Source organism: Osmerus mordax, chromosome 7 (assembly GCF_038355195.1).
Source record: "Osmerus mordax isolate fOsmMor3 chromosome 7, fOsmMor3.pri, whole genome shotgun sequence".
Taxonomy (NCBI): domain Eukaryota; kingdom Metazoa; phylum Chordata; class Actinopteri; order Osmeriformes; family Osmeridae; genus Osmerus; species Osmerus mordax.
The window spans coordinates 5,201,746-5,227,917 of record NC_090056.1 but is presented as its reverse complement, the minus strand read 5'-3'; the positions used below and the strand labels follow the sequence as shown (position 1 = coordinate 5,227,917).

Here is a 26,172-nt window from a genome sequence, read left to right as displayed (position 1 = left end):
GAGAGGTGTGAGTCCGGGAGGGGGGTGGAGGAGGAGGCTGATTCTATTAAGTCGGAAATTAAATGTATCGACAACAACAACAAAAACTAGAGAATATATGCTTGTATTTTCCCATATAGTTACTAGTACAGTCACACACCTTGTATCATGTTTTAAAAAGGAAGGTGGTTTCTTGTCTGGGAAGCATTTTTCTATACTGCTTTGTGCTCTGAAATGATGGCAGCTTCAAAACAAAATGGGGTCCCTCCCCCTATAACATCTGAATGAGTAACACACCTCCCCTATAAAAATAAAAACCATATAGACATATAAAAAGTTTGGTGTATCTGATATCTATGGTGATTGTGCCTTTCACTAGTTCTGCATGGTTTTTGTGATGTTCTGAATTTTCCATCCCTGGACCTGGTCCTTTCACAGTGAAACCTATGCAAAACCAACGGGTGGGTTTACAAAGCATCCATTCCGCAAAACGCAGGTACCAGACATACAAAAAAAAAAAAGAATAACAACAATAAATACTCAGGTTGACACCTGAATCCCGTCTTGTCATTTCAATGTGTTTGGGAGTGGGGGGACAGACTGTCCAATGAAGAACAGTTTAGGTTATATTTAACCGAACATTATGTATGTACATACAAAGTACGGGTGTAGTCTAAAATTCCAGGTTCATCCTGAAATTTGTGTAACAATGAAGGGTGTCTCTATGAATAACTCCTCAACGGGTTTTATTATATTGGCAACAATTCATTATCCACCTTTAAATGATGCAATGACAGCCCATCAAACCAATACAAACCAAATCAGACCACGCTTAAGACATAAAAAAACAACCAACTCCTAGTTTATTAGCCCTTCCTCCTATTGGATTCGGTTGTTGAAGGAAACCAGATTCTCGGTGGTTTGGGTGACAAGGGTGGGGGATACAGGGGATCATGACTGTAGAACGCTACAGTGTGAAGATTTACTGAGGACCTGCTAAAGAGAGGTCCTTGAAATGCAAAGAAAGGTTTTTTTTTTGTCTCCCTGACACACACACACACACACACACACAGTGACACTGAATAACCTGAAATTGGAGTAGGAGCCCAAGCTACCCTAACCTACTAAAACTTGTTAAACAACTCTTTCAGTTTCAACCCCCTTCGATTAAAGCGGCAACGGGCCCATAGTAAACAGGCAGGCGGGCATGTAAGTCTAAATAGTCAGCAGTTTTTTTTTTTCATGTTCAGTCACCGATGGTGTTATTTCACATTTCATATGCGATTCCTGTAAACATTTTGACAAATCGATTTTATTTTACGGAGACGCACCTGCAACAACCTGCACCTTTAAGACGGTGACATTCCCCTGTGATGTCACTGATCTGAGAGATCTGTACCGTGTAGGCTACTGCTGTTGCGAGAGAAGCCGCAACGTTATGGCAATTTTTATTTTAAAGCCAGATGTATCTTTATTCTAGAAGGTAAGTCTAGTTGTTACCAAGAAGCCCGTGTGTTTTTTATTTGATAAGATATGTCTGAACATGGCATATGCTAGAATAAAACCCGATGCGTCAATTTATGCCTGGAATGACGGTGGCGATTGGAGTGCGCATCTCTCATCGCCTGTAAATCACAGGATATACATTAGCATCTATGTAGTGTTATATATTCATTCGTGCTGGGATTTTGTCCCACGCGCATTGACAAGGGCAGGTAAAGGATGGACTGTATACAAATAGCAACGGGGCCCCTGTTTTAAAAACAACAGCTAGATTATATAGCTGCGTGTTTTAATGTCAACAATGGAACCAATTGCTATTGCCACAAACAACATTTAAGGGTATTGTCAATTCGTATCTGTTTTGTATCTGAATTTCGTTTTATTAAGAATGTGAATGATGCTCCAGGCAATCAACACGATTATTTAATGTGTCTCCCTTCATCCACAGGTACTTTGAGGGCTTAGGAATAGATACAAAATGCCACATCACGCAAACGGAACTGGGAAGCAATGTCCCCGAGCAGTAACATGTGTTTTTTACAAGACCTTCTAACCAGTAACAACACATTATAAAGGATCAGACCAGACTGAAATATACAAATTCCTGGGAATAATAGAGTCATATCGACTGGCAATAGACAGTAGCCCATAGAGTCTACGTTCTTGATCAATACTTAAAAACGTTCATTGTATGACTTTGGAAAATTGGCGACCATGTACAACCCCGCCAACGACGCAGGGGCTGGCTATTCCAGTGGAACCGTGGCAGAGAAAGATGCGAGCCAGGAGACGACATTAGGAAGTGCCTACTCACCGGTGGACTACATGAGCATCACCAGCTTCCCCAGGCTTCCCGAGGAGGATGGGCTTTCCGGAGAGAACACTTTAAAGTCACGCAAAGATGACGACAACTTTCTCAGTGAACAGGACACAGGTAAATGACGGCGTCATGCTGTATTTAAAAACGTGTTTGAGTAAGGTGTGTTGATTTTGAATTAAGTGCTTTGTTGTTGATATGCAGTGTACACACCTCTATTGTAGTCACTACTGTGTGTGTGTGCTTGTCAAGTGTGGCCAATGGGAACATCAATACAATGTATACTGACTTTTGTCTAATCCCAAAAGTCAATAGCATTATGTACACTTCGTGTGTGTGGGTGTGCTATCATTTCCAACCTAGTCTCTAATAGACTGACTGTCTGTCCCAGACCCAGACCTGTTCCTGAAATCTGCCCGCCTTCAGCGGCTTCCCTCCTCTGCATCTGACCTGGCCAGCCATGACATCACGCCCCTTCGGGAGACCACTAGAGACCCCCTAGCGGAGGACTGTGCCTGTCAGAGAGACGGCCTGACCGTCATCATCACAGCCTGCCTCACCTTCGCCACTGGAGTCACCATGGCTCTCGTCATGCAGATCTACTTTGGGGACCCACAGGTTGGTGTGTGTGTGTGCGTGCGTGTATAAAATGCTATAGGTTCTTCTTTCACACTCACCTCCCTTCCTCCCTCTACCCACCTTTCTCTTCTCTCTCTCTCTCTCTCTCCATTTTCCTTTCTGTCAGATATTTAACCAGGGTGCCGTGGTGACGGACGTGGCCCAGTGCACGTCTCTGGGCTTCCAGGCCCTGGAGAAGCATGGCTCCAGTGTGGACGCTGCCATCGCCGCTGCCCTCTGCCTGGGCATCATGCACCCGCACACCTCGGGCATCGGAGGGCGAGTGGCATCTATACACACACACACACACACACACACACACACACACTGCACACACAACACACGCTCAGTCCCACCTGCTTGTGTAGAGTATGTTGGGATTAGTAAATTATAGTTTTGTAAGCGTTGACTATCAACACACATTCAAACTATCATTTCAACCCAACATGAACAGAGTTGCAATGTATGGAGTGACTGTGCTTGGTGACAAGTGCTTTCGGTGAATTCATCTAGAAAACACGTTCAAGGTTGAGAGAGGGTGGTAGAGTGATGTGTGTTTGTTATCTACAGAGGGGGCGTGATGCTGGTCCACAATATCCGGAAGAACGAAAGCAGGGTGATTGACTTCCGTGAGACGGCACCATCTGCCATTCAGGAGGACATGCTGCAGACCAATCTTGACCTCAAGGTAGATTCCTCGTCGATTTTGCCCATTTACACAGTAGAGTGGGATGCACTTCCACCGCAATGCAGCACATTTATCACTGAAAGCATACCTCAATCATATTTTGATCACAACACTTGGTCCTAGTGACCGATGGGTGCAGGCTGCACCAGTTAACCCAACAATACACCCATTCTTCATCTTGACTTTTCTACTCATGTGATCCTGCTGCATATTTGGGGAGGCATTATGTAACATGTCAATGTCTTCCTGCTGTCATGTTCCAGCCTGGCCTTTTGGTAGGAGTTCCAGGTATGCTCAGTGGAATGCACCAGGCACACCAGCTCTATGGAAGGTAATCCCTTTCTTTCTTTCTTTCGACATGTGGTCCATATCTGTCTATGTAGAGATTTCCAGTCCAGTCCTTGTAGAACAGATCGCAGTTACATTTAGTCATTTAGCAGACGCTCTTATCCAGAGCGACTTACAGTACGTACAGGGACATTCCCCCGAGGCAAGTAGGGTGAAGTGCCTTGCCCAAGGACACAACGTCATTTGACACGGCCAGGAATCGAACTGGCAACCTTCAGATTACTATCCCGATTCCCTATGCGCTCAGCCACCTGACTCCCTTAGTTAGAGAAGAGATGGAAGAGAAGAGATAACAGTACGACTGTCACTAAAAGTAAACGTTAGGGTTGGAATACCACACAGGCACTTCCAGCAGTGGTCTGCAGAGTGAACACAGAAACCACAGGCTATGTTTAAGCTGTCAGCTCGAACCAGAAAGAAGGCTCCTCTCCTGTGATCCGAACGGCGAGGTCTACGTTTGGTAACCCTATTATCACGTTAACAGGCTCAGTGAGTTTCCTGTGCCACTGAGCGTTGAGCTACAATTACTCCAGTGACTTGTAATTATCAGTCACATGGTCGTTAAGAGAAGGGTGTTTCAGACAATGGCTGCAAATGGTTATCCACTGTGTATGATGTGCATTCACAGATGAACATCTAGCTAAATGATGCTAGGGCTGTAAGAGTTAAGGGGGTTGCCCCCCATAGAGGCCATTATAGTATTCAAACGAAGGTTTTTATCAGTGTCGACAACTGAAGAACTAAGTGGTGTCTGTGTAAATGATCCAGAAGCATGTGTTAGCACTAAAGATAGAAATGACCTGCTTCATGAATACTCATATGTTTGGTTCAGCAGAAGCTATGCATTTCCAAAACAAACCGTCTTATGTGCCTCTTTTATTCTTTAGAATGCATTGGAAAGAGGTGGTTACTATGGCAGCAGATGTGGCCAGAAATGGGTTCAATGTTACACATGACCTAGGTAAGCGTGATACATTGTTTTACTTTCAACCAAGCAATACTATCGCCTTGTCATATGGGTGTGCTGAAGCTGAAGACTCATGATCACATTTATGGACAACTCAAGTAGTTGTGTCAATATTGGTTTTGTTACATCAGTCTACATCCCAAACTCTCCTGTTAAAGACAACTGATGGTGCAGTTCATTCCACAGTGTGGTAGCATTGTATTATCCATGCTTATAAATAAAGCGAGAAATATCGTATTTTTAGGACCTAACCTGTAACTGTCTGTCATGTCCCTAGCTGAAGCTCTGTCTAAAGTGAAGGACCAGAACATGTCGAAGGCATTCCAGAATCTCTTTTTCTCCAACGGCCAGCCTCCCCTCTCTGGCCTGTTCACCAGACGGCTTGACCTGGCGGCCATTTTGGAGGCGGTGGCAGCCAACGGGGTGTCAGAGTTCTACAGTGGAAATCTGACGCAGGAAATGGCCGCTGCAGTAAGCAAGCACAATTGTCTCTTCATCACCTTCCATTATATAAGAAGTCATGAATACTGTATTGCAACTCAGATAGACTCTCTACTGCTTTCTTTTAGTTTTTAAAGTATTTCCTAAACTCAGGCACCAGTTGGCCCTCTCTCCACCCTGCTCAGGAGAGAACCAGTTTATTCTAGGTTGAAGCACAAGAACAAAGGAACTCCTCATTTCCTTTTTCTAACAGGTGCGAGCAGTAGGGGGCGTACTCTCCGAGGAAGACTTTGGAAACTACAGCATAGTGTTGCAGCAGCCTGCAGAGATCATCTACCAGGGTAAGCTCTTCATTTCTATGGACGTCAGTGGTGTTCGTGTTCAGTTCGAACGTACACACCCTGCAGCTCTTTGCAGCCAGGGGCTAAACTACACCAAAGGGGTTCATCCATTTGTCTTTCTTTTCTTTTTCTTTTTTTTTCTTTCTTTTTTTACTGTGGATGTTGATGTGTAGGGCACCATGTGATGGCAGCACCGGCCCCCCAAGCAGGTGCAGCTTTGATCACAGCCCTGAATATCCTGGAAGGCTACAACATCACCAGCCAGATACCCAGGAACAGCACCCACCACTGGATTGCTGAGGTACTGCAGTTACGGCATCCAATGACAACTTTCTCAAAAAAACAAAAACATATATGTATATTTTTAATTACTGGCTGGCGTGGGCCGTCGTTAAACAATGTTATTTTTTATCTCCAGTCTCTGAAGATCTCTTTAGCTCTGGCTAGTAGCCTAGGAGACCCCATGTTTGATTCCTCCGTCTCAGAGATAGTGAGCCAGATGCTGAGGTAGGCTGTGTTTGTGTCTCAGTAGGCCCTCGTACTGCCGTGTTCATTGACCTAGAGGCCCTGTCCTGTTGTTGTCCTGATGTTTTGTTGTTCTTGTCGCGTTCCAGTAAGTCCCAGGCCACACTCCTCCGTCAGATGATAAACGACTCGCAAGCGTACCCCCCCGGACACTACACACCCACGTACGCCCTGGAGGAGGGGGCCGTGGCCAGTCAGGTCATGGTCATGGGCCCGGACGACTTAATCGTGTCTGTCATGAGGTGTGCCCTGCGAGACACAACCTTCCAACCAAAGATGTTTCAAAACTCATATTCAAGTGCTGTTTTTCCATCAGAACTTTTCATGGTTCAAATCCATCCTGTACATTGCTTTGCTGATTGCATTTTCTGAAGGAGGGCTTCATGTGACTGTCTCTAAGGTTTTAACCCACAGAGAGACATGGTACTGTTATGGTAATCATGATTTGCAATTATTGATCTAAAAGTGTGGTTTTAGTTAGGAAAAGTTACGTTTGTGTCTGTTGCCTCTGCATTCCATCATAACCAATCTGTGTCTTACTGTTTGCACCTCCTTCGCTAGCTCCCTGAATCGACCGTTTGGTAGTGGGATAGTGACTCCTTCTGGGATCCTCCTGAACAGCCAAGTTCTTGACTTCTCCTGGCCCAATAAATCCCAGAGCACGTCGCCACCCAACCTGGTACTGTCATACGAAACTCTTAGATGCCTCTGTGTCATACCGTGTCATATTATTGATACAAAATCCCTCAGGAATATGAAGCCAGGAAGTGTGCACATTAACGTTGCTAAATGGATGCCATTTCTGTTCTGTGATTTGGAGTGGCTGGAATCGATAAAACATATCCAAGAATCAGAAAATCTAAAGAAAATGTGTATACCTGCATTTCAGTTTTTCGCTTACACTGGTAATGACTTTGATTTGCATGTTATGTAAGCTTTTAAAGCACCATCTTTTCCTGCAGGCCTGGTTACCATTAGCTCTTGAGTGCCTGGTAAATTATTAATGTGGAATACGTTTGCCTAATGTGACTAAAAGAGTAATTTATAAGGGAGTCAGGTGGCTGAGCGGTGAGGGAATCGGGCTAGTAATCCGAAGGTTGCCAGTTCGATTCCCGGTCATGCCCAACTGACGTTGTGTCCTCGGGCAAGGCAACCCTACTTGCCTCAGGGGAATGTCCCTGTATTTACTGTAAGTCGCTCTGGATAAGAGCGTCTGCTAAATGACTAAATGTAAATGTAATTTGAATTATCCTGCTAGCCTCAACTAGCATCACGTTTTCACTGCGATGCTAGTTCAGCTGGTCTCACGGTCTGTGTGGTGTGTGCGTGTGCATGTTTGTGTGCAGCGTAATGCCCTCCAGCCAGGAAAGAGGCCCTTGTCCTTCCTCGTGCCCACGGTTGTGAGGCCTGCCCTGGGTCTGTGTGGCACCTACGTGGCCCTCGGCTCCTCCAATGGAGACAAAGCCCTCAGCGGCATCACCCAGGTATGAGCTGGTGATCGGTGGCTTCACATCTCGAAACTCATTGTCATTTCATCGGTTTACTCTGAGTAAACCGACCATCCTAAACTTCTTCTGATTTGGAACAGGTGTTGATGAACGTTCTGTCTTCACGAAAGAACCTGAGTGACAGTTTGGCGTTCGGCAGACTGCACCCACAGCTGGAGCCAGACACTCTCCTTGTGGACTGTGAGTAGCTCCGCTGTGTATTAGGGATTACTTTTCTGTAGGTTTTGACTCGTCAGAATGCGGTGTGACTGCATGAGTGTGAATTGCATTGTGGGGTCATTAAACTGGTTCAGATTCCGTGTCCCTTTCCTTAATCTTCTCCTCCGCCATCTCTAACTACTCTAACCTCTACACCTTTTCTACCCCTGTTTCTTGGCCACATCTCATCACTCACCTATACCTTCCCTACCTCTCTCTCTCTGCCCCCCCCCCCCCCCACCCCAGCTGAGTTCCTGGCGGAGGACATGGAGCTTCTACAGGCCAAGGGTCACGAGGTGGAGCGGGTGGACGTCCTCTCGTTGGTGGAGGGCACCAGGAGGACCAATGACCTCATCATCGGGGTGAAGGACCCCCGCAGCGCAGACGCCTCGGCACTCACCATGTCCATGAACATGCCCTAGCCCCCCCCCCATCCCCCCATCACCCACCAACCTCCCTCCTCCCAATTTCTGATGGAGGAAAAGGGGGGGGGAGAAGATCTTGGAAAAGGGGTGCAGAAGGTTACACAGAGGTGCACGAAGACATATCAGGGAATCTGAAAAAGGGTACTGACGGATGCAAGTGGCAGGTTAGTATTGTAAACGTGAAAAAAAGAATCAAAGAGAGGAATTGCAAGTGTGTGAGGACAAACGAGGGGACTGTGTAGTGGAGGAGGTATGATGTCCAAAACGGGCTGAAAGTCCACCAATACATGGCAAATGTGAAGTAAAAATGACATCACAGTCATATCAGGGGGAGGAGGAGCAATGAGTCATGGCTGAGGTTGGGATCGAGGGTCGGGACAAAGAGCTGGATTGGATTTTGTTACGGTGAAGGTGGGGGGAAAATGTGTCATGGAGGATTGAGATGGTGTTGGGATACGGCAGATCACCTCTCCTAGCTTGCAACCCCTTCTCCTCTCAGTCAGTGGGCGTAGAAAGCTGTTTGGTGTGTTGCTTTGTCTTTATACTAGGCACAGTCTACTGTCTATACACACATCTGTGCACCAAAAAAACATCAAATATACACATACACTCCTACTTAAATGCACATGACTTGAGGAGGAGCTCACCAAAGCTGGGTAACAGCATCTCGAACCTACTGCTTGACCCTAACCCTACAACACCTCCTCTATACTACCAGCTCAACGCTTTTTATGTTCTTCACAACCTCAAATATTAAGAGCCAGTACCAGTGAGTGACAATTTCAGTGGGAGTGGAGCACAGCTTATCTTTGTAAACACACAGATTGTATGATCACGCCCAAAGGCTGTTACCTTGGCTCCTTTTATTAAAAGCTCTTTTGTTTTTGCATCCATGCCAAATGCTAATTAATGAAACCACGCACACAGTCCTCTGGAATTCATAAATATTACTTACCTTTTCAGGGCGGCAGGCCACACATTGGCCCCCCTTGCTAGTCTTGATCACCTGATGACTGTCACGGTAGTATGTTGACTGTTATTTATTTGGGTCTGATTCTTGTAAATGTCTGAACAATCACTCGGCTGCCAAGCCATTTTTGCCACTTCCACTGAAACGGGATGAGGTACACGTCTCAGTTAGTGAGTGGAAATCTCGCACGAATGTCCTTTGTCACCACTTTAATATTGAATGTTATTTATTGTTAAAACTACTAATTTGAATATTGTTATTTATGGTAATCGGGGCATTGCTAGGAGTAGTTGGTGAATTTTGAAAGGCTTGAAAGATTTAGAGAGGGTTCTCTTTTTAGTACTGTGGTGAGGAAGTTAAGGATTGATGTGCTTTGAATGCACTATGCTTGTGTGATGATTTGTCTATTTTTTTAAGATTTGTTTGTATACTTTTGTCATTTGCACTGTGCAATGATTTTGCTTGAAATAACACTTATACAGAATTTATATAATGGCAGCATCTATTTTCTTCAATGTATTGAATGATTATTGCATTTTAAGTGTTGCTCTATATAGGCCTAACCTTTTTGTGTCATGTGACGTTCTTGCTGTCTTACGGACAGTTTCCATTTATAATAAAGAGAAATAACCTTCCCTTCATGATGTAATGTTAAATCGGCTTTGTGGAGGTGCTTCCTTCAAATGATGTTTTTGTCGTTGTCATCAATAAAACACTGCAAGGTCACAATGTTGTTTTCCAACGGTTAGTTATATTTGTCATATCTGAATTGGAGCTGAAATCAATCCTAAACACAGGGTAAAATGTCTTTACAAAAACGAGCATATGGACCACAGTGTTGCTGTCTGTGTGGGAAGCAACACATAAGTTCCCTTTTCAGGTGTTATTATGAAAAGGGTATGCAAATATTCTTCTTCGAAACACTGAATATTCAAATCAAAGATTCATGCAGATATTATTAGTTGTACCTCTCCAAACATTCAATTTCGATTGGACGACACATTAGTGGTCTGATCCAAAAAGGCGGAGTCAGAGAGAGATAACGTATGGTCTTTTAAAACCCAGAGTTCCCTTTATGAGTGAATAATGAACTGTAACCCGTTGGTCGTGCTGGTCGGCGCGCACCATAGCACAACCCCTGGGTTATTGTGTGATATGCCACACCCTCTTGTGGTTTATTGCTTTAGTATGTTATGGAAGTTCAATGTTTCCATTGCTAACAAGTGTCCAACAAAACCGGTTCCTTTTCGATGTATAACATACATTTATCAAGTTTGACCAGGGCATTGTTGTATACAGTAGTCCTAGTAGCCTACATTTCTTTCCCAAGTTGTAGGGTGAAAGTGGCAACATGTTCAACATATTCTTGTTGAATGCACTTTTACTTCCTGTACAGCATAATTTACAGGGTTTTACATAATGGCAGACTTTGGTTTGAAAGACGGGTGAAGAAATAGGAAGGGCAGCTACTGCATGACAAAAACACAGAAAAGACTTTGGCAGCCATAAAGTGTGTTCTGAATGTATGCATGGTTTGAGAGGTCAATTCCAAATCATATCAATGTATTTTGAGGCACCCCTGGACTGTCATCTGGTACCCACTTTGGGAAAGCATTGTCCCCATTTCAAGGTCACTTCAGCGTGTTTTCTCACTTGGAAGGGCACCTAAAAGGGCATTTCAAGAGTTAAAAAAGAAAGAAGTGTATCCTATTGTTATAACCCCTATGACATTGTATCACATAAAATAGCACATGTTGTGCACTGAAAAGGGCACTTCTCCATTAGAGCTCCCAACAGGGCACTTCATGTTCTCTGTAGAAGTACATTATAAAGCACTACATCCCATTTTCTTTACTGGAGAGCACCCTTTAGGACACCGTCATGCAGGGGTGCCATGGAGGGCACTTGACAATGGCACCCTTTTCCATCGGGAGGAAGGCCATCTAGGGAATGAAGAGTTTAGACCATGGGCACCTCTTGAGGCACAGCGTCATGTTTCTCCACTAGAAGGGGCACTCAAAGACATGATTTATTGAATGCTCTTGCTCTAGGGGGCACATCATAAGGACAGCCAAATGGCACCCTCTCAGTCTCTAGGATTGGTCTTTATCATAACCAGAAGTTAACAGGGTGTAGGCCTACATGGAAGTCTGCATGTTTTCACAATCCAAGACTCATATCTAATTACTTGACAGGCAATGTTGTTATTATTGCATTGTGACATGTTTGGGGATTGGAAATAAATCAAAATCAAATGTTTTGGTATTGGGATTAAATGGGATAGGGAACACAAAGAATGCATTCCTCTCGGTTTATGTAGGCTAGTATAGAAGTAGGCCTATAGTGAAACGCAATGTTTTGTAGCATGAGGCTAGAATAAACTGTCCACCTGCCTCGACCCATAGCCTACCTATGGATTTGTTTTAGTATTGAGTTCGCTGTAACTTTAATACGTTGAGTCATCCCCCCATTTCTACGCTTTGCCGTACTCTAGCAAGAAAATAATTACAGCTGAAATTAACAGTCTATGTGCGGTGGTGTTACACTGTCTGGTTTTCAGACTAGATTGATATTCAGAAACAAGTCCAATACATTTATGGAGTCTTTTGAGAATACCGAAGAAAACCGACAGAGGGAAGAGCTCTTGGAAACCCTCCCCCTGCATCGGTTGCTACGGCTGTGCCCGGTTCATGTATTGTCAGTAGATGTTCATAGTTGCACTGCTACATCCTAATGGATTTATCTGGTAAGGAGTTCTACAGAATTTATTGTCTTGGTCATATAGCCACAGAGCACCTAGCTCTGTTTTCTTGTTTGGTAACTGGGCATCTATTCTAGTGTTAATTGCTAGCTAGAAAGAGGTAACTACGTCAAATGTGGAGGAGGCCCTAGTGTGTTGCAGTGATATCAGTGTCGTGGCTAACCTAGCTAACAGTCAACTATGAATGGGATTATTATGTAGCTAACTAACCCACTGGCGCTTGCTATGTAGAACTAAAAAATTATCTTTATGTACGCTAAAAACGGCAAGCTGTTCAATTTGACAGGGACTGCATAGCGGGTTCGCGAGTCCAGTAAATGGCTAGCACTATACTAGTATTTGCTTTTGGTTCAGCTAGCTATAGCTAGCTGCACACAAGTTCTCTACTGTACACCGGTATCCAATTGGAAGAATTGACCATAACAAGCCAAAATACATGCACCTTTTGTGTAAATTGACAGTAGTGGGGGAAATAAAACATGGTGAACACATGCTCAACCTTTTTAAGTGTCAGGCGAGCTCAGTCAAGGAGTGGGGTTGAGTTGGTTAGCTTCGTAGCGCGCTAGGCTAACAACGCCAACTACTAGATGAACAAGCTGAGTAACGTCCTACAAAACCTGACAAGCTAGCAAGCTAACCTGGGTTGGACAATGTCGCGTAGGTAAGCTATTAGGCTCCCGGCCGTCTGCATAACGCTGGCTGGTCATTTTTTGTTTTTTTTATACAACAGTAGCTGCCAAGCTAGTTGGCTATAACAGGCTTTTTTAGCTTGCGGAAAGTCAAGGCCTTGTCGTTTACACCAGGCAGGTACAATGACTGTTCACTTAAAAATAAGCAATATATTTTATTTGAAAGCATTCGAATGCTGAAATGGAAGTTTCTTGTTAGTTAAATTGACCCTGAAACTGTTTCCAGAGCTTCCTTTATGTTTTGTTCTGTTCAGAATATCGTTTCGCATAAGTCAATTAGCCTTGTTAACCAAGCCTTTCGAGGTAGCTAGACTACATTAATTGCGCAGTGAATCGTATTCTATCACTCAACTAGAAACCACAAGAAAGTGTAGAATGTGTGTGTGTGTATATATAGCACAGCCTCCTGAACAAACGCATGTTTCAAGAATTGTAGTGAATTGAAATGGCATTACACAAATTCATGTTTCCCCCTTGTTTGTACAGAATAAACGGTTCCAGTGTATGCCACACCACTCTTACTGAGAGGCGGAAGGATGGCACACCAACACAGCCCACCCTCAGTTCCTCAAGGGACAGAATTCCAAGCAGCTGATCCCTATCCTGACTCCGACCGGGATTCTGGGGTGGGAGATGATGCCGGAGAGGACTCTGATGGTCTTCATGACGACAACGCTTTGCACTGGTCACGGGGAGAGAGAGACGTGAGGGAAAGAGGAGATGGAGATTTTACAATATTTGTTGCTTTTCAAGGTAATATGGAGGATGAAGACTTCCCTGTTAAACTTGAGAGGGTTTTGAACGGAATACCAAGCATTCTTGAATTGGGTAAGGATACAGTGGGACAGTGATATTTTATACAAGTTAAAAACCTCTGTGGTTTTTATTCGTCTGGAAAGTCTTGTCCAAGTTCCGTCCTTAACAATCTCCACCCCTCCGCCTCGCTAACTTTTATCTCTGTTGTCCTTCAGACTCTGCGATACAGCCCCAGCATGTGGAGCCATGGAACAGTGTGCGGGTCACCTTCAACATTCCCCGGGACGCAGCGGAGCGCCTCAGACTGCTGGCCCAGAACAATCAGCAGCAGCTCAGAGACCTGGGGATCCTCTCTGTGCAGATAGAAGGTAGACACACAGTCCCTTGACACCAGCATTGTGGGAATCTGTAAAGTTAGGGAGCAAGACATTAGCATGTCTCCCCCCCTCCCCCAACATTTTGTTAAAAGGTTAGTGTGTGCTGATTTGTTGTAATGGTTGGCAACGTTGGTTTGTGTGAAGGCGAAGGAGCCATCAACGTAGCCATGGGGCAGAACAGGGGTCAGGAGGTCAGGGTGAACGGGCCGATGGGAGCAGCTGGACAGATGAGGATGGATGTGGGCTTCCCAGGTCAGCCTGGTCCAGGTATGACTGATTTGCCCCTCATGCCCCTTTTATTCAGAGTGTATTTGAAATATGTTATATCTAGTGTCAGAACCATTCATAGTGGGCCTTTGACACAACGAATGATCACACTAAGGAAGTGAACAAGCTGAATTGGTGTTTTTAACTGTGAATCGAGAGGCCCCTTAACTTTGCAATAGAGCCAGTTCTCCTGTTTCACTGACTTCTTGTTTTCTGTTGTAAAACAGCTATGGCACTGAAAACAACATGTTTGAAGTATTTCAATGTCACGTGAAGATCTCTTGAGTAGTTATCCCGAGTCATCCATGTTTTCCTCCCCTCAGGAGGTATGAGGATGGCTAACCCTTCAGGGTCCATGATTCCCCCTGGTCCTAGCATGGCTGGCCAGGCGATGGTCCCAGGCAGCAGTGGGCAGATGCACCCCAGAGCCCCCAGACCCCCCTCACAGTCCGGTAAGGAAAACCACTCACCGTATCATCCAGCAAGCTCACCATTAGCTGGAGCGGTTCCAATAGTACTCCATCTATGGTTTTCATGTGTTTAGTCAAATCTTAGAGTTGTCGGATGTGTCCCTGAGATTACTTCGGTTCAGGCGTGGGTTGTCAGTTGGGAATTTCCCCCAAACTGTTTTGATGTGTGACTGTCCTGTGAGGTTACGGGAATATGACAAGGTGGAACTTTTCATCCTCTGCCCACAGATGCAATGGACCCAATGCTCCCCGGCATGTCTGTCCAGCAGCAGCAGCAGCTCCAGCACCCCCAGGCTGGCCCCCACGGCCCCGGCCCCATGCCCCCCCAGGCGGCCCACCACATGCAGGCCCTGCAGGCCGGGAGACAGCTCAACCCTGCTGCCCTCCAGCAACTCCAGCTCCAGCAGCAGCAAGCCCAGCTGGGCCCCAGGCCTCCGTTCAACCCCTCCGGCCAGATCCCTGTCCCTCCAGGCTGGAACCCTGCTGCCCAGGGAGGCCCGGCCTGGAGGAAAGCCCCACCCCAGGCCCAGATGGGCCCCCGGCCCCCCACTCTTGCCTCGGTTCAGACCCCAAGCCACCCTCCACCCCCGTACCCGTTTGGTAGTCAGCAAGCTGGCCAGGTGTTCAACTCCATGGGACAGGGACAGTTGCAGCAGCAGCCAGGGGTGGGACAGTTTGCTGCTCCCCAGCCCAAAGGCCCCCAGCCTGGACCTGGAGTAGTAGGGCTCCCTAGACCTCCTCCACCCATGCCATCCTCCACTGGGCCACAGGGCAATCTCACCGCCAAGTCCCCCGGTTCTTCCCCATCCCCATTCCAGCAAGGTTCGCCAGGGACCCCGCCCATGATGGGGGCAAGACCGACAACCCCACAGGGTTTCCCACAAGGGGTGGGGTCACCAGGCAGGGCAGTCCTTGGCCAGCAGGGTAACATGCAACAAGGGTTCATGGGAATACCCCAGCATGGACAAGCAGGGCCTCAAGTTCATCAAGGAGGAATGGGAGGTATGCACAAAGAAAATCCTAAATGGAAATGTTGCTTCAAGGAAATAACATGTCTATTTTCTTATATATTCCCTTTAAACTCTTAAGAGACGAGCTGTTAGGACTGTGCATTTAATGTCTTCTGTTTCAATGTCAGGAATGCCTAAGCGTCCTCCAATGGGCTTCCCCAACATGCCAGGGAACCAAAACTTTGTCCAAGGTCAGGTGACCACCAGTGCTCCAGGCACCCCTGGTGGGGGAGCCAATCAGCAGCTCCAGAGCAGCCAAGCTATGACCCACACAGGTAGGCAAACTGGCTTCTAACATTGACCTGTCAAATCACCAGAATTCTTTTTTGTATAACTTTTTTTGGAGCCATGGAAATAGAACCACACCAGTGGGGGCACACCCTTTTAGTTCTTATATATTAATGACGTTTGAACACAGTGCAGATTGTTCTGGACAAATCTTTTCCTCAGACAATGAAAGTCTCATTTCTCTTTCAGGAGCTCCACCTTCCGTATCCACTCCCAACACCATGCAGGGCTCCTCCCACGCCCAGCCCAATGTTATGGGCCTTCATAGCGGTATGGCAGGCCAGCCCCCAGGCACCACTTCTGGCCCAAGCATGGGCCAGCCTCAGCCTGGCCTCCAGACCCAGATGATGGGCCTCCAGCACCAGGCCCAGCCCGTGTCCTCCTCCCCCAGCCAGATGGGTCAGGGCCAGGGTCAGACTGTCCTCTCCAGGCCCCTCAACCCCGGGCAGAGAGGAGGGATGACCCCACCTAAGCAGATGATGTCCCAGCAGGGCCAGGGGGTGATGCATGGGCAGGGTCAGATGGTTGGAGGCCAGGGGCACCAGGCTATGCTCCTGCAGCAGCAGCAGCAGCAGCAACAGAACTCCATGATGGAGCAAATGGTGGCGAATCAGATGCAAGGAAACAAGCAGGCGTTTGGTGGGAAGGCTCAGGCGGGGGTGATGCCAGGGCAGATGATGCGAGGTCCCTCTCCCAACGTACCGGCTAACCTGGCCCAGTTCCAGGCCCAGGTAGGCCAGCAGCAGATGACCCCGCAGCAGCAGCAGCAAATGGCTCAGATGCAACAGCAGCAGTTGCAGCAACAGCATCAGCTACAGCAACAACAACTACAGCAGCAGCAGCAGCAGCAGCAGCAGCAACAGCAGCATCAACAACAGATGACACAGCAACAGCCACAGCAAGTTCCTATCAGCGCCAACCCGAACCAAGCCATGGGCATGCATGGCCAGCAGATGAGACTCCCTAGTGGGCACCCTCTGGTTCAGCAGCAGTTGCAGCAACAGCAGCTTCAGCAGCAACAAAAACAACAGCAGCAGCAGCAGGCCATGCTGCAACAGCAGCAAGCCGCCCAACAGCACCCCCATCCGCTGGGGGATCCTACCGGTGGTACAGGAGACATGGGGGTCCAGCAGATGCTGCCAGACATGCAGGCACAGCAACAGCAGCAGCAAGGCATGATGGGAGGGCCCCAGCACATGCAGGTGGGCAACGGGCACTTTCCAGGGCACGGCATGAACTTCAACCCCCAGTTTACGGGTCAGATACCCATGGGAGCGTGCGGTCAGCCCGGAGGTTTCCCTGTCAACAAGGATGTGACGCTGACCAGTCCGCTGCTGGTCAATCTGCTTCAGAGCGATATCTCAGCCAGCCAGTTTGGCCCTGGTGGGAAGCAGGGGGCAGGGGGGCCCAACCAGGCAAAACCCAAGAAGAAGAAACCACCACGGAAGAAGAAGCCCAAAGTTGGGGAGGGCCAGCAGGCTGTGGAGGGGCTTGGGTAAGGCCTTTTACTTTGCATGTTGCAGCTTACATTTTGGTGAAATACTTTGGCAAAAAGGGTGACGTCATTATGACGTCATTATGTTAACTATTTGCACTATTCATTTTGACAACTGACGCAACCCTGGTTTGCCTTTTAAAATATCACTCATCTCATAGGACTTGTTTGGCAGCATTGACATGAACCATCTGTCTGTCCTTGAATTATTATTAATATTGTTGTTATTATTAATATGATTATTATTCATGATTCCCTAATGAAAGGACGGATGGATGTATAAAGGAAGCAGTCATTGCTAGTGTGCGTTGTGTGGAGACTGAGGCAGCTGTTCTGTGTTCCTCAGGGGTCTGGATGGGCCATCAGGCCTGGAAGACTCTGAGCTGCCAGGCCTCAGTGGGGAGCAGGGGGTGGGGATGGACGCCCCGGGCCCCAAACTCAACGACTTCCCCAACAGGCCCTCCGGTAATCCATGTTGTCCTTTAGGGATGAACGAGCGTTAAGTGCAAATGAGGGTTGTTTAATAATCGGTTGGTTCTCCAAAACCGACATTGATTTATATTACATTTTACATTTAGTCATTTAGCAGACGCTCTTATCCAGAGCGACTTACAGTAAGTACAGGGACATTCCCCCGAGGCAAGTAGGGTGAAGTGCCTTGCCCAAGGACACAACGTAATTTGGCACGGCCAGGAATTGAACTGGCAACCTTCAGATTACTAGCCCGATTCCCTAACCGTTTAGCCACCTGACTCTTATATCTGATGAGACATAATGTCTGTCTGATATCCTCTTCATCTCGCTTGTTTTTAGGGTTCCCAGGCCAGCCAGGAGACCAGAGAGTTCTGCAGCAGGTGCCCATGCAGTTTATGCAACAACAGCATCAGCAACAACAACAACAAATGCAGCACATGCAACAACAGCAGATGCAGCAGATGCAGCAGCAGCAACAAATCCAACAACAGCAAATTCAACAACAACAACAGCTGCAGATGCAGCAGCAGATGCAGATGCAGGGGCTGCAGGGTCCTCCAGGCCAGCAGGGGGCAGCAGGGCCTCAGGCACAACCTCAAGGCCAGCCTCAGATGCACCCTCACCAGTTACAACAACAACAGCCCCAGCAACCACAGCAACCACACCACCAACAACAGCAGCAGCAGCAACAACAGCAGGTAATGTCAAGGCTGTCCACCTGACAGGGATGTTGCTCTCAAGGCTTCCGGAAGCATCTTTCTCTCACGTGGGTGAAGGCGTCTGTAGAGTTTCTCCCAAGGCACCTGGGATCTGACCACTGTCTCCTAACACTAGACTGATGCTAACCGGCACCACCCGATGTCTTCTTTTCCTGCAGCAGATGATGATGATGATGAAGATGCAGCAGGAGCAGGCCAAGAGCCGCATGCCCCTCGCGCCAGGAGGGCAGCACCCCCCCAGGGGGATGGGCACCCCCGCTGAGGGCCTGAGGCTGCCGGTGTCCCAGCAGGGAAACATGTCCGTCATGATCAACCTGCAGGGCCACGGAGTCCCTCCTTCCCCTGATAAGAACAGAGGGATGCCCCTCATGGTCAACCCCCAGGTAGTCGATGAAGATGATAAAAAAGATATATATTTCTCAGATCCGAGTCTAAATGAAATTTAATCCGTTTTTACCAACTAATAGTTCACACATTTCTTTTTATTATTTTTGTTAATTTATTGTTTACATTCTGGATTAGCGGGTCAGGAAACTGTAGATTGCTTTGTTGTGTCTTTCAGCTGGCTGGAGCAACAAGGAGGATGTCCCACCCTGATGCAGGGCAGGGTCCCCAGGGACCGGGGTCCGAGGAGGCTCCTGGAGGAGCCCACACCATGCAGGATAGACCGGGGGGCCCGGAGATGGCCCTGCAGGCTGGGAACGGAGCCCAACAGTTGGTGGTCAACCAGGGCCCCAACGCCCACATGATGAAGCCGGGCCCCGGTCCCTCCGCCATGCCCCACAACCCTGGAGCCAGCCCCCAGCAGCAGATACCCCCTCAGCCCCAGCAAGGAGGCCCAATGCCTGGCCTCCACTTTCCCAACGTCCCCACCACCTCCCAAAGCTCCAGGCCCAAAACCCCGAACCGGGCCAGCCCCAGACCGTACCACCACCCTCTCACCCCCACCAACCGTCCACCCAGCACCGAGCCCTCTGAGATCAACCTGTCCCCAGAGAGGCTGAACGCCTCCATCGCTGGCCTCTTCCCTCCCAAGATCAACATCCCTCTGCCCCCCCGCCAGCCCAACCTAAGCAGGGGCTTCGACCAGCAGGGCCTGAACCCCACCACACTGAAAGCCATAGGGCAGGCCCCTCCTAGTTTAACTCTGCCCGGCAACAACAACGGCAGCGGTGGGGGTAACAACGGCCAGCAGCCTTTTCCAACAGGCGGCGGCGCGGCGGGCGGTGGTGGGAAGCCGGACAAGCAGCCAGGAGGAGGCCAGGCGAAGAGGGCCAGTCCCAGCAACAGCCGCAGGTCCAGCCCGGCTTCCAGCCGCAAAGCCACCCCCAGCCCAGGCAGGCAGAAGGTGGCCAAGATGGCGCTTACCTCCCCTCCCCACCAGCAGCAGATGGTCAACCCCCCGGGACAGCCCATGATGCTGAGCCCCACCTCGGTGCCTCCCAGCCCGGGTTCTGCTCCCCCAGTGGTCGGGCCAGGCCTGGATGCCCAACAACCTCAGAACCCCATCCAGGGGAACCCCACCGAAACACCCAGGGAAGGGCAGGGCATGGCCCAGCCCCCGCCTGTGAGGGAGCAGGTGGCTCCAAGGCTGGCCAGCCCTCGCGGGCCTACTCCCCAGGAGTCTAAATCGGGGCCGGAGCAGACGGGGACAGTGGAGAGGCCCCTCACCCTTTCAGCAGCTCCTCAGCAGGACCCCGTGTCAGCGGGTTCTCCTGCCCTCAGAGATGCCCCCACATCCCTCAACCAGCTACTGGACATCGCAGGCACCCCCAGTGGGCCTCCAAGGCCCACTCAGGGTACTCCAACTGGGGACGCCACTGGAACAGAGAGCCCTAAACCTTCTGGAGGCCCAGAGAGACCGCTGAATCTCCCCAGCGGCTCTCAGCCGAACTCTGACTTGGCAGCACCTGTTTGCTCAGCTCCTGCAGGGAATGAGCCAGACTCGAAGGCCAAGCTTACCTCTGTATCCAGCCCCCACTTATCTGGCAGCAGTTCAAGCTTACAGGCTAACGCCAGTCTAAATCCCAACACTAACTCAAACCTGAACCCTAACCCCAACTCTAGCCCTAGTGTCAATCTCCAGTCCCAGAATCCAGTCCCCACTCCTAGTTCCAGTCCCTCTGTCACCCTCGGCTCAAGTCCCAACCCGGCTACCGCAGTCAGCCACAGCAGTCCCACATCCAGTGTCAGCCCCGGTCTAAACCCCAACCTTGCGCTCGCTTCGAAGCCGACCCTTAACCCCGGTCCAACCAAACCGGTGACCAGTGTCCCTGCGGTCCTGCAGATTCCTGCTGCCGCCGCCCCTGCCCCGCCTGGCCAGATTACCGTCTTTGTCACCTCCAGCCCCATGGCCGCCATCTCCTCCCCCTCCCACAAGGCCCCATCTCCAGCCCCCCTCTCGTCCATGGCGGCCATCCCCAACAAGAACCCCATGAGACCTCAAGATGTCCGTCAGCAGGTCCCCACCATCCCTGCCCCTCCTCGCCCCCCTCACTTATCCACCACCACCGCCACGTTTATGAACCCCATCCTCCAGGTCCCGGCTGCCTCTGTGGCCCCCAACGCCCCTGCAGTGTCCCAGGCCGTCTCCATGGCGGGGCCTCTCCCGATGTCCACGGCATCCATTCAGCTCACCTCTGCCACAGTTACGGTCTCCACCCAGCCCTCCTCCACAGCCAGCGTGGCCAGCGCTCAGCCCGCCAGAACACTAGTAGGGAAGGTCCAGACAGCTGCCACTGGCTCCCCCCCATCCCAAGTGTCGTTTGGCATGTCCCCCCCTCCCCAGCAGCAAGGCCCTAGCACTCCCAAACTGGACCCCTCCGCCCAGAAGTCCAGTGCCCCTGTCGGGAGTCCGTCGCCCCGTCCCAGCTCTTCTCCCACAGCCTCGGTTCCCCTTCAGCAGCCCCTGGGCTCCCCTCCACCCTGCTCCAGCCCTGGAGCCACAGCATGCACCCGCAAGAGCCCCATGTCTCCGGTCTCTGTCGCCCAAGTTAAGAGTAATACTGTCCAGGCTGCCGCACCTGTGGCCAGCACACCCGAGCCCACACGCAGCCCAGAGGAAAGGCCTGCCCAGCCCCCAGATGTGCCCATCACGCCTGGCCTCAGTGCTGGGGCAGGGCCCCCTCAGGCCTCCCCTCCTCCACCTCCTGCCCCCGTCACCCAGACAGAAGCTCCGGCTCCACAGACCCAGGCTGTTCCAACAGTCACCGTTCCCCCTCCTCTCCCCACTCCTGCTCCCGCTCAGACTCCAGCCCCAGCTCTGGCCCCTCTTACCAGCCCCACCACTACTGCCCCACCCCCTCCTGGTACCCCTCGTTCCCCTCCGGTCCAAAGTCCCCCTCCATCCTCCGCCCCCAGTGCTGCCCTCCCCAAGCCCCCCAACCCTCCAGAAGTCCCCCCTGCAGCTGCATCTTCCCCAGCCGCCCCTAACCCTCCAGAGGCCCAGCCTGTCCAGGCTTCTCCCCCAGCCACGGAGCTTCCCAGCCAGCCAGCAGCTCCACCAGGGTCCCCATCTCTGGCAGACAACACCCAGACCAACCCAGGTACAGACTCTCGCATCAATACTTCTGTATCTGTGAAAATCCATACGCGGGTAACAAACAAGAAATCAAATGGAATGTATTTTCTAGATGTGAATATTTTCCCAAGCATTTTCCAGAAATGGGTAGATATTTCCGCACGCACACCAACTAGACCCCAGACATTAAACATTGATAATGGTGTCCTTCCTCTCAGCTCCAGTTCAAACTGAAGAATCCCAGCCAGAAGAGCCTGCTGCCAGTGAAAAGACTGGTGAGAAACATGAAACACTTTCGCTTGTGAGAAATATACATGTAGTGAATATTGCATGACTTGCAACCCAATCCTAAAATGACTAACTGTTCTGTTTGTCTTCCCCTGTGACAGATGAGGTGTCCAACGTAACAGAACCGGGGTAAGAGTCTTTCATCTTCCATACACAAATCCATTTCCACCATTCATTACTCTTTCAGTATCAAAGAAATACTTCTTGTGCAATATACAATAAAGTATTTCCCCGTTTTGGGGGTTTTCATTTCTCTACCTTGGTTGGTCTGGGAAAAGTTGGCCCTTTTAGTTGCCATGTTGTGTAAAGGAGAAATGCTTAGACATTTCTAACTCTACTGAAACTCAGGGAGTGCTTGTGGTTGGCCAGGGGGTACATGGCGACAACCAATGAGCCACGTGGCCTCAGCACTTGGTATGTATGCTTAGCATGCAAACAAATATCTAAACAATACTGCACGGCAAAAGACGAGAAAACAAATGCCACTCCATAGACCACATATACAGTCAACGTAAGAAGTATTCAGCCCCTAGGTGAATAAGAACAAAAAAGGTGGTGTCATTGTTATTTATCAGCTTGATTTGGTGCTCCAAATATTATATAAATCTAACCGTTAGTGGAGCTTAAAATGTTCAAGTCATTATTTTACTGAAACGAATGCTGTGTGTAATTATTGGCACCTCACATAGTTCTCTGTCCACACTCCCTTTAACAGCTCATGATAACAGCTCTGAGTTACCATGTTTGATGAGGTGGGAGGATTTGAAAAATGGGGAGTCCTTGGTCCTAGCTTGTGGATTTTTTTTCTCTTCTTTATTCTTCAGCTTACCCCATAAAGGTTTTCAATGCCATTTATGTCAGGTGAAATCTCAGTCTGTGAACCATTTCTGTGGGGATTTGGAGGTAAGCCCCTAGAGAAGCAGATAGGTTTGGGCTTAATCTCCTTGTACTTGGAAATCCGTGTTGCTATGTATCTTAACAAGGTTCCATGGCTTTTGGAAGTAAAACAACTTCACGACATCACAGATCCACCAGCATATTTTACACTGGGGATAAGGTTATTTTCTGAATGACCACGGCTGTTATACGGCAAACTTGCACCATATAACCTGGTTCCCATGAAGGATCCAAAGACATTTAGCAAATCCTTAGTGCTTTTGTTTATGGTTCGTGAGAGAAGACATCTTTTTTTTCATAGCCATTGTCTGGTTTATGAAGATTAACGTTTTGTCTCATTTGAAGATCTGTGATTCTTGACCTTTCTGTCCAAAGACTCGAATTAAAATCTTACTCAAAATCTAATAGGGGTGCCAATAATTTTGAGATGCAAGTTTATGAATAGAATAATTCATACATTATATCTCTTAATTGGAACTAAATTGGGCTACGCTTAGGTTAGGTTGTTTGAGGCTTTTGATTTTGTTTTAATTTATTTATTTTCTTATTCACCAAGGGTGCCAATACATCTTCAGTTGACTGCATATACAACGACGACAAGTATGCCCTTGTCTGAATATTTCCTCACTGGGATCGTTGGAAGCATTTCATGTCTAGCAGTGTGTTGGGGAACTAAACCAGTGTTGAGCATCACAGTTTAGTTTACCGCTGTTTTTCCACTTCTATCACAGATGGGCAAAGAAAAGAAAGACTCCCGTCAACTTAGTCCCAAGGTATGTATTAACCCGCGCGTGCGTTGCCAGGACTCGAGCAGCCACCATGTCGACATCTTTTAGATATTGGATGCCGTCGTGCTGGAAGACGGGAGAGTATCTGTGCTAGACGAGGAAAAACAGCCCGAGGCCAGAAGTGGTATTCCAACCTTCACTAGCCGAGCTACTCGTACCTTAGCGGGCGTTATTAACCCTGTATCTGTTTTGTCCTGTCATTTCCTGCCCCCCCAACCCCCCCCCCCCCCCCCCCCAACCCCCCCATGTGTGTATTTGTATTTCTCTGGACTCCCAGGGTGGCCGTGGAGAAGCCCAAGGGGCCCAGCAGACGGAGCTCGCGGGCGGAGAAGGAGCCGGAGGAGGAGCCAGTGACTGACAGTGTGCAGAGGAAGAGGTCGGCCCGACCCGGAGCCAGTGCTGCTGCAAAAGGTGCTCGAATTAAACACTACTTATGCTGGGTGTCCCTGGGTGAAATATCACATTTGCACAAGAGCCTTGGATACAAAAAAAAAAGTTCCAGTGGAATCATGTATAAGTATACTGTTGAATACAAAATATACTATTTAGAATGCGAAAGGTTGTTATATACTAAAAACAATGGGAACATATTAAATAAATAAATTATCCGATCAATTACGGTTTGTCCCATGCGTAATAATTACAGTGAAAAGTAGTTACCGGTAGTGTTTGGGTGCCGTTTGTGCACCAATTGACTGAATGCGCTGTAATTCTTTTATGGATATTGCTAATCTTTTTTCTAAATTGCAACCATTTAGGCTACTTCAAACATCAAAACTTATTGGAAAAAGAATTGGTGACACCATATTGTAAGCTGGTATGAGGCATTTAAAGACAAATCAACAAAGATGGAACAAAATCATCCATAGGGCAAAGAGCTGTGTGTCTAAATGTCAGGAAGGTTAGGTTTCCAACAGTCAACCTTAGAACAATTAATTTTGACAGTGTATGGTGAACTAGTTGCTGTGTAGTTGTGATGAACTGCGTTGTGGCTTTGGGACAACCTTCCACATTCATATAGATATACTAGGTCTCCATATGAACAATATGTACTCTGCTGCTCTGAAAGGCTGGTTTGTTTCCAAATGAGAAGCCCAATTGTCTCCTTAACCACCGCTTCCATGCATATTTATTGAAGGAAGTGTGTCATATAACCAAATGCTCAGGTACAAACACACATACAAGCAGGCTGACGCCTTCTCTCTTGCACGATATAGTCATAATTGGCCCATCTGACAGTTCTAATGGCATGATGATGTTGTTTTGTATACGTCTGACGTACTTTACCCTGGTGACTGACTTTGGTTGAACATGTCTCTTCCTGTCTTCTGTTTACAGAAACTGGTGCCAGTCCTACCCAGGCCAAACGAAGGAAATCTAAATAGGCGTAACTACAGAAGTTAAAAACCTGTGAACTGTAAATGTTTTTTTTTTTTTTTTTCTGTGAATCATTCGATTTTTTTTATTATTTTTTTTCCTATTCCCAGGATTATGAATTCTCTGAAATGGGAAAAGTAACCGTGTACAGATAATTGCTTTAAAATAATTATGTTATTGTTTCGTCCCGCTATCATGTGAGATTGTAGTTAGGATGTTTGTGAGCGTGAGCTGTGTGAATGTGTTTTTGTTTAGTTTTTTTAAATGCTGGAGTAATCATTTGAGGACTGAATAGAACTTGTCTCGACTGTAAAATTATGTTGTAAAACCGAATTAAATTTTGTACTACTTTTTTGTGCTCTGATATAGTTTTGTTCTTAATGAAGCCTGGAACTGCAGTTGATCAGCTTTTCTCTTTCTTAGTCATTTGCTATTGCTCTTGGTCTTCTCACAAACTTGCTCGCACTGTACAACATATAAAAGTGACATATTTTAGCCTCTGTTGGTCCTAGATACATCTTCATTGGATTTTATCATTCTATGTTTTTTTTTTATTATTCTATGCTATTTTTTAAAGACTGTTTTAATTAGAATAAACATAATTTATGCATATTTGATGGGCCTTTGTTCTTTAGAAGATTTCAATCAAATTCACCCGTCTTTATCCA

The 26,172-nt window shown here is 48.0% G+C and overlaps 2 protein-coding genes across 3 annotated transcripts; both read left to right on the top strand.

Moving 5' to 3' along the window:
- The first annotated feature begins 1,373 nt into the window (after nt 1-1,373).
- Nucleotides 1,374-10,051, top strand: LOC136946351 (glutathione hydrolase 7-like). Of its 2 annotated transcripts, none has more exons than XM_067240663.1 (16): nt 1,374-1,462; nt 1,931-2,416; nt 2,691-2,917; nt 3,045-3,196; nt 3,488-3,605; nt 3,869-3,936; nt 4,841-4,914; nt 5,198-5,391; nt 5,615-5,702; nt 5,876-6,003; nt 6,121-6,209; nt 6,317-6,469; nt 6,789-6,906; nt 7,574-7,711; nt 7,816-7,915; nt 8,180-10,051. In XM_067240663.1, exons 2-16 carry the CDS (start codon nt 2,197-2,199, stop codon nt 8,353-8,355), a joined length of 2,043 nt encoding a protein of 680 aa, XP_067096764.1. In that variant the 5' UTR covers nt 1,374-1,462; nt 1,931-2,196; the 3' UTR covers nt 8,356-10,051. The 2 variants fall into 2 exon arrangements, with proteins under 2 accessions (XP_067096764.1, XP_067096765.1); XM_067240664.1 differs by lacking the exon at nt 1,374-1,462 and adding an exon at nt 1,791-1,821.
- A 1,948-nt stretch (nt 10,052-11,999) lies between these two features.
- Nucleotides 12,000-26,116, top strand: LOC136946547 (nuclear receptor coactivator 6-like). The gene is made up of 17 exons (XM_067240921.1): nt 12,000-12,074; nt 13,265-13,606; nt 13,750-13,902; nt 14,056-14,178; nt 14,502-14,630; nt 14,877-15,650; nt 15,787-15,933; nt 16,136-17,441; nt 17,788-17,906; nt 18,255-18,613; nt 18,796-19,017; nt 19,197-22,179; nt 22,373-22,429; nt 22,544-22,571; nt 24,071-24,112; nt 24,405-24,538; nt 25,466-26,116. The coding sequence occupies exons 2-17, from the start codon at nt 13,315-13,317 to the stop codon at nt 25,510-25,512; spliced, it is 6,915 nt and encodes a 2,304-aa protein (XP_067097022.1). The 5' UTR covers nt 12,000-12,074; nt 13,265-13,314; the 3' UTR covers nt 25,513-26,116.
- The last annotated feature ends 56 nt before the right edge of the window (nt 26,117-26,172 follow it).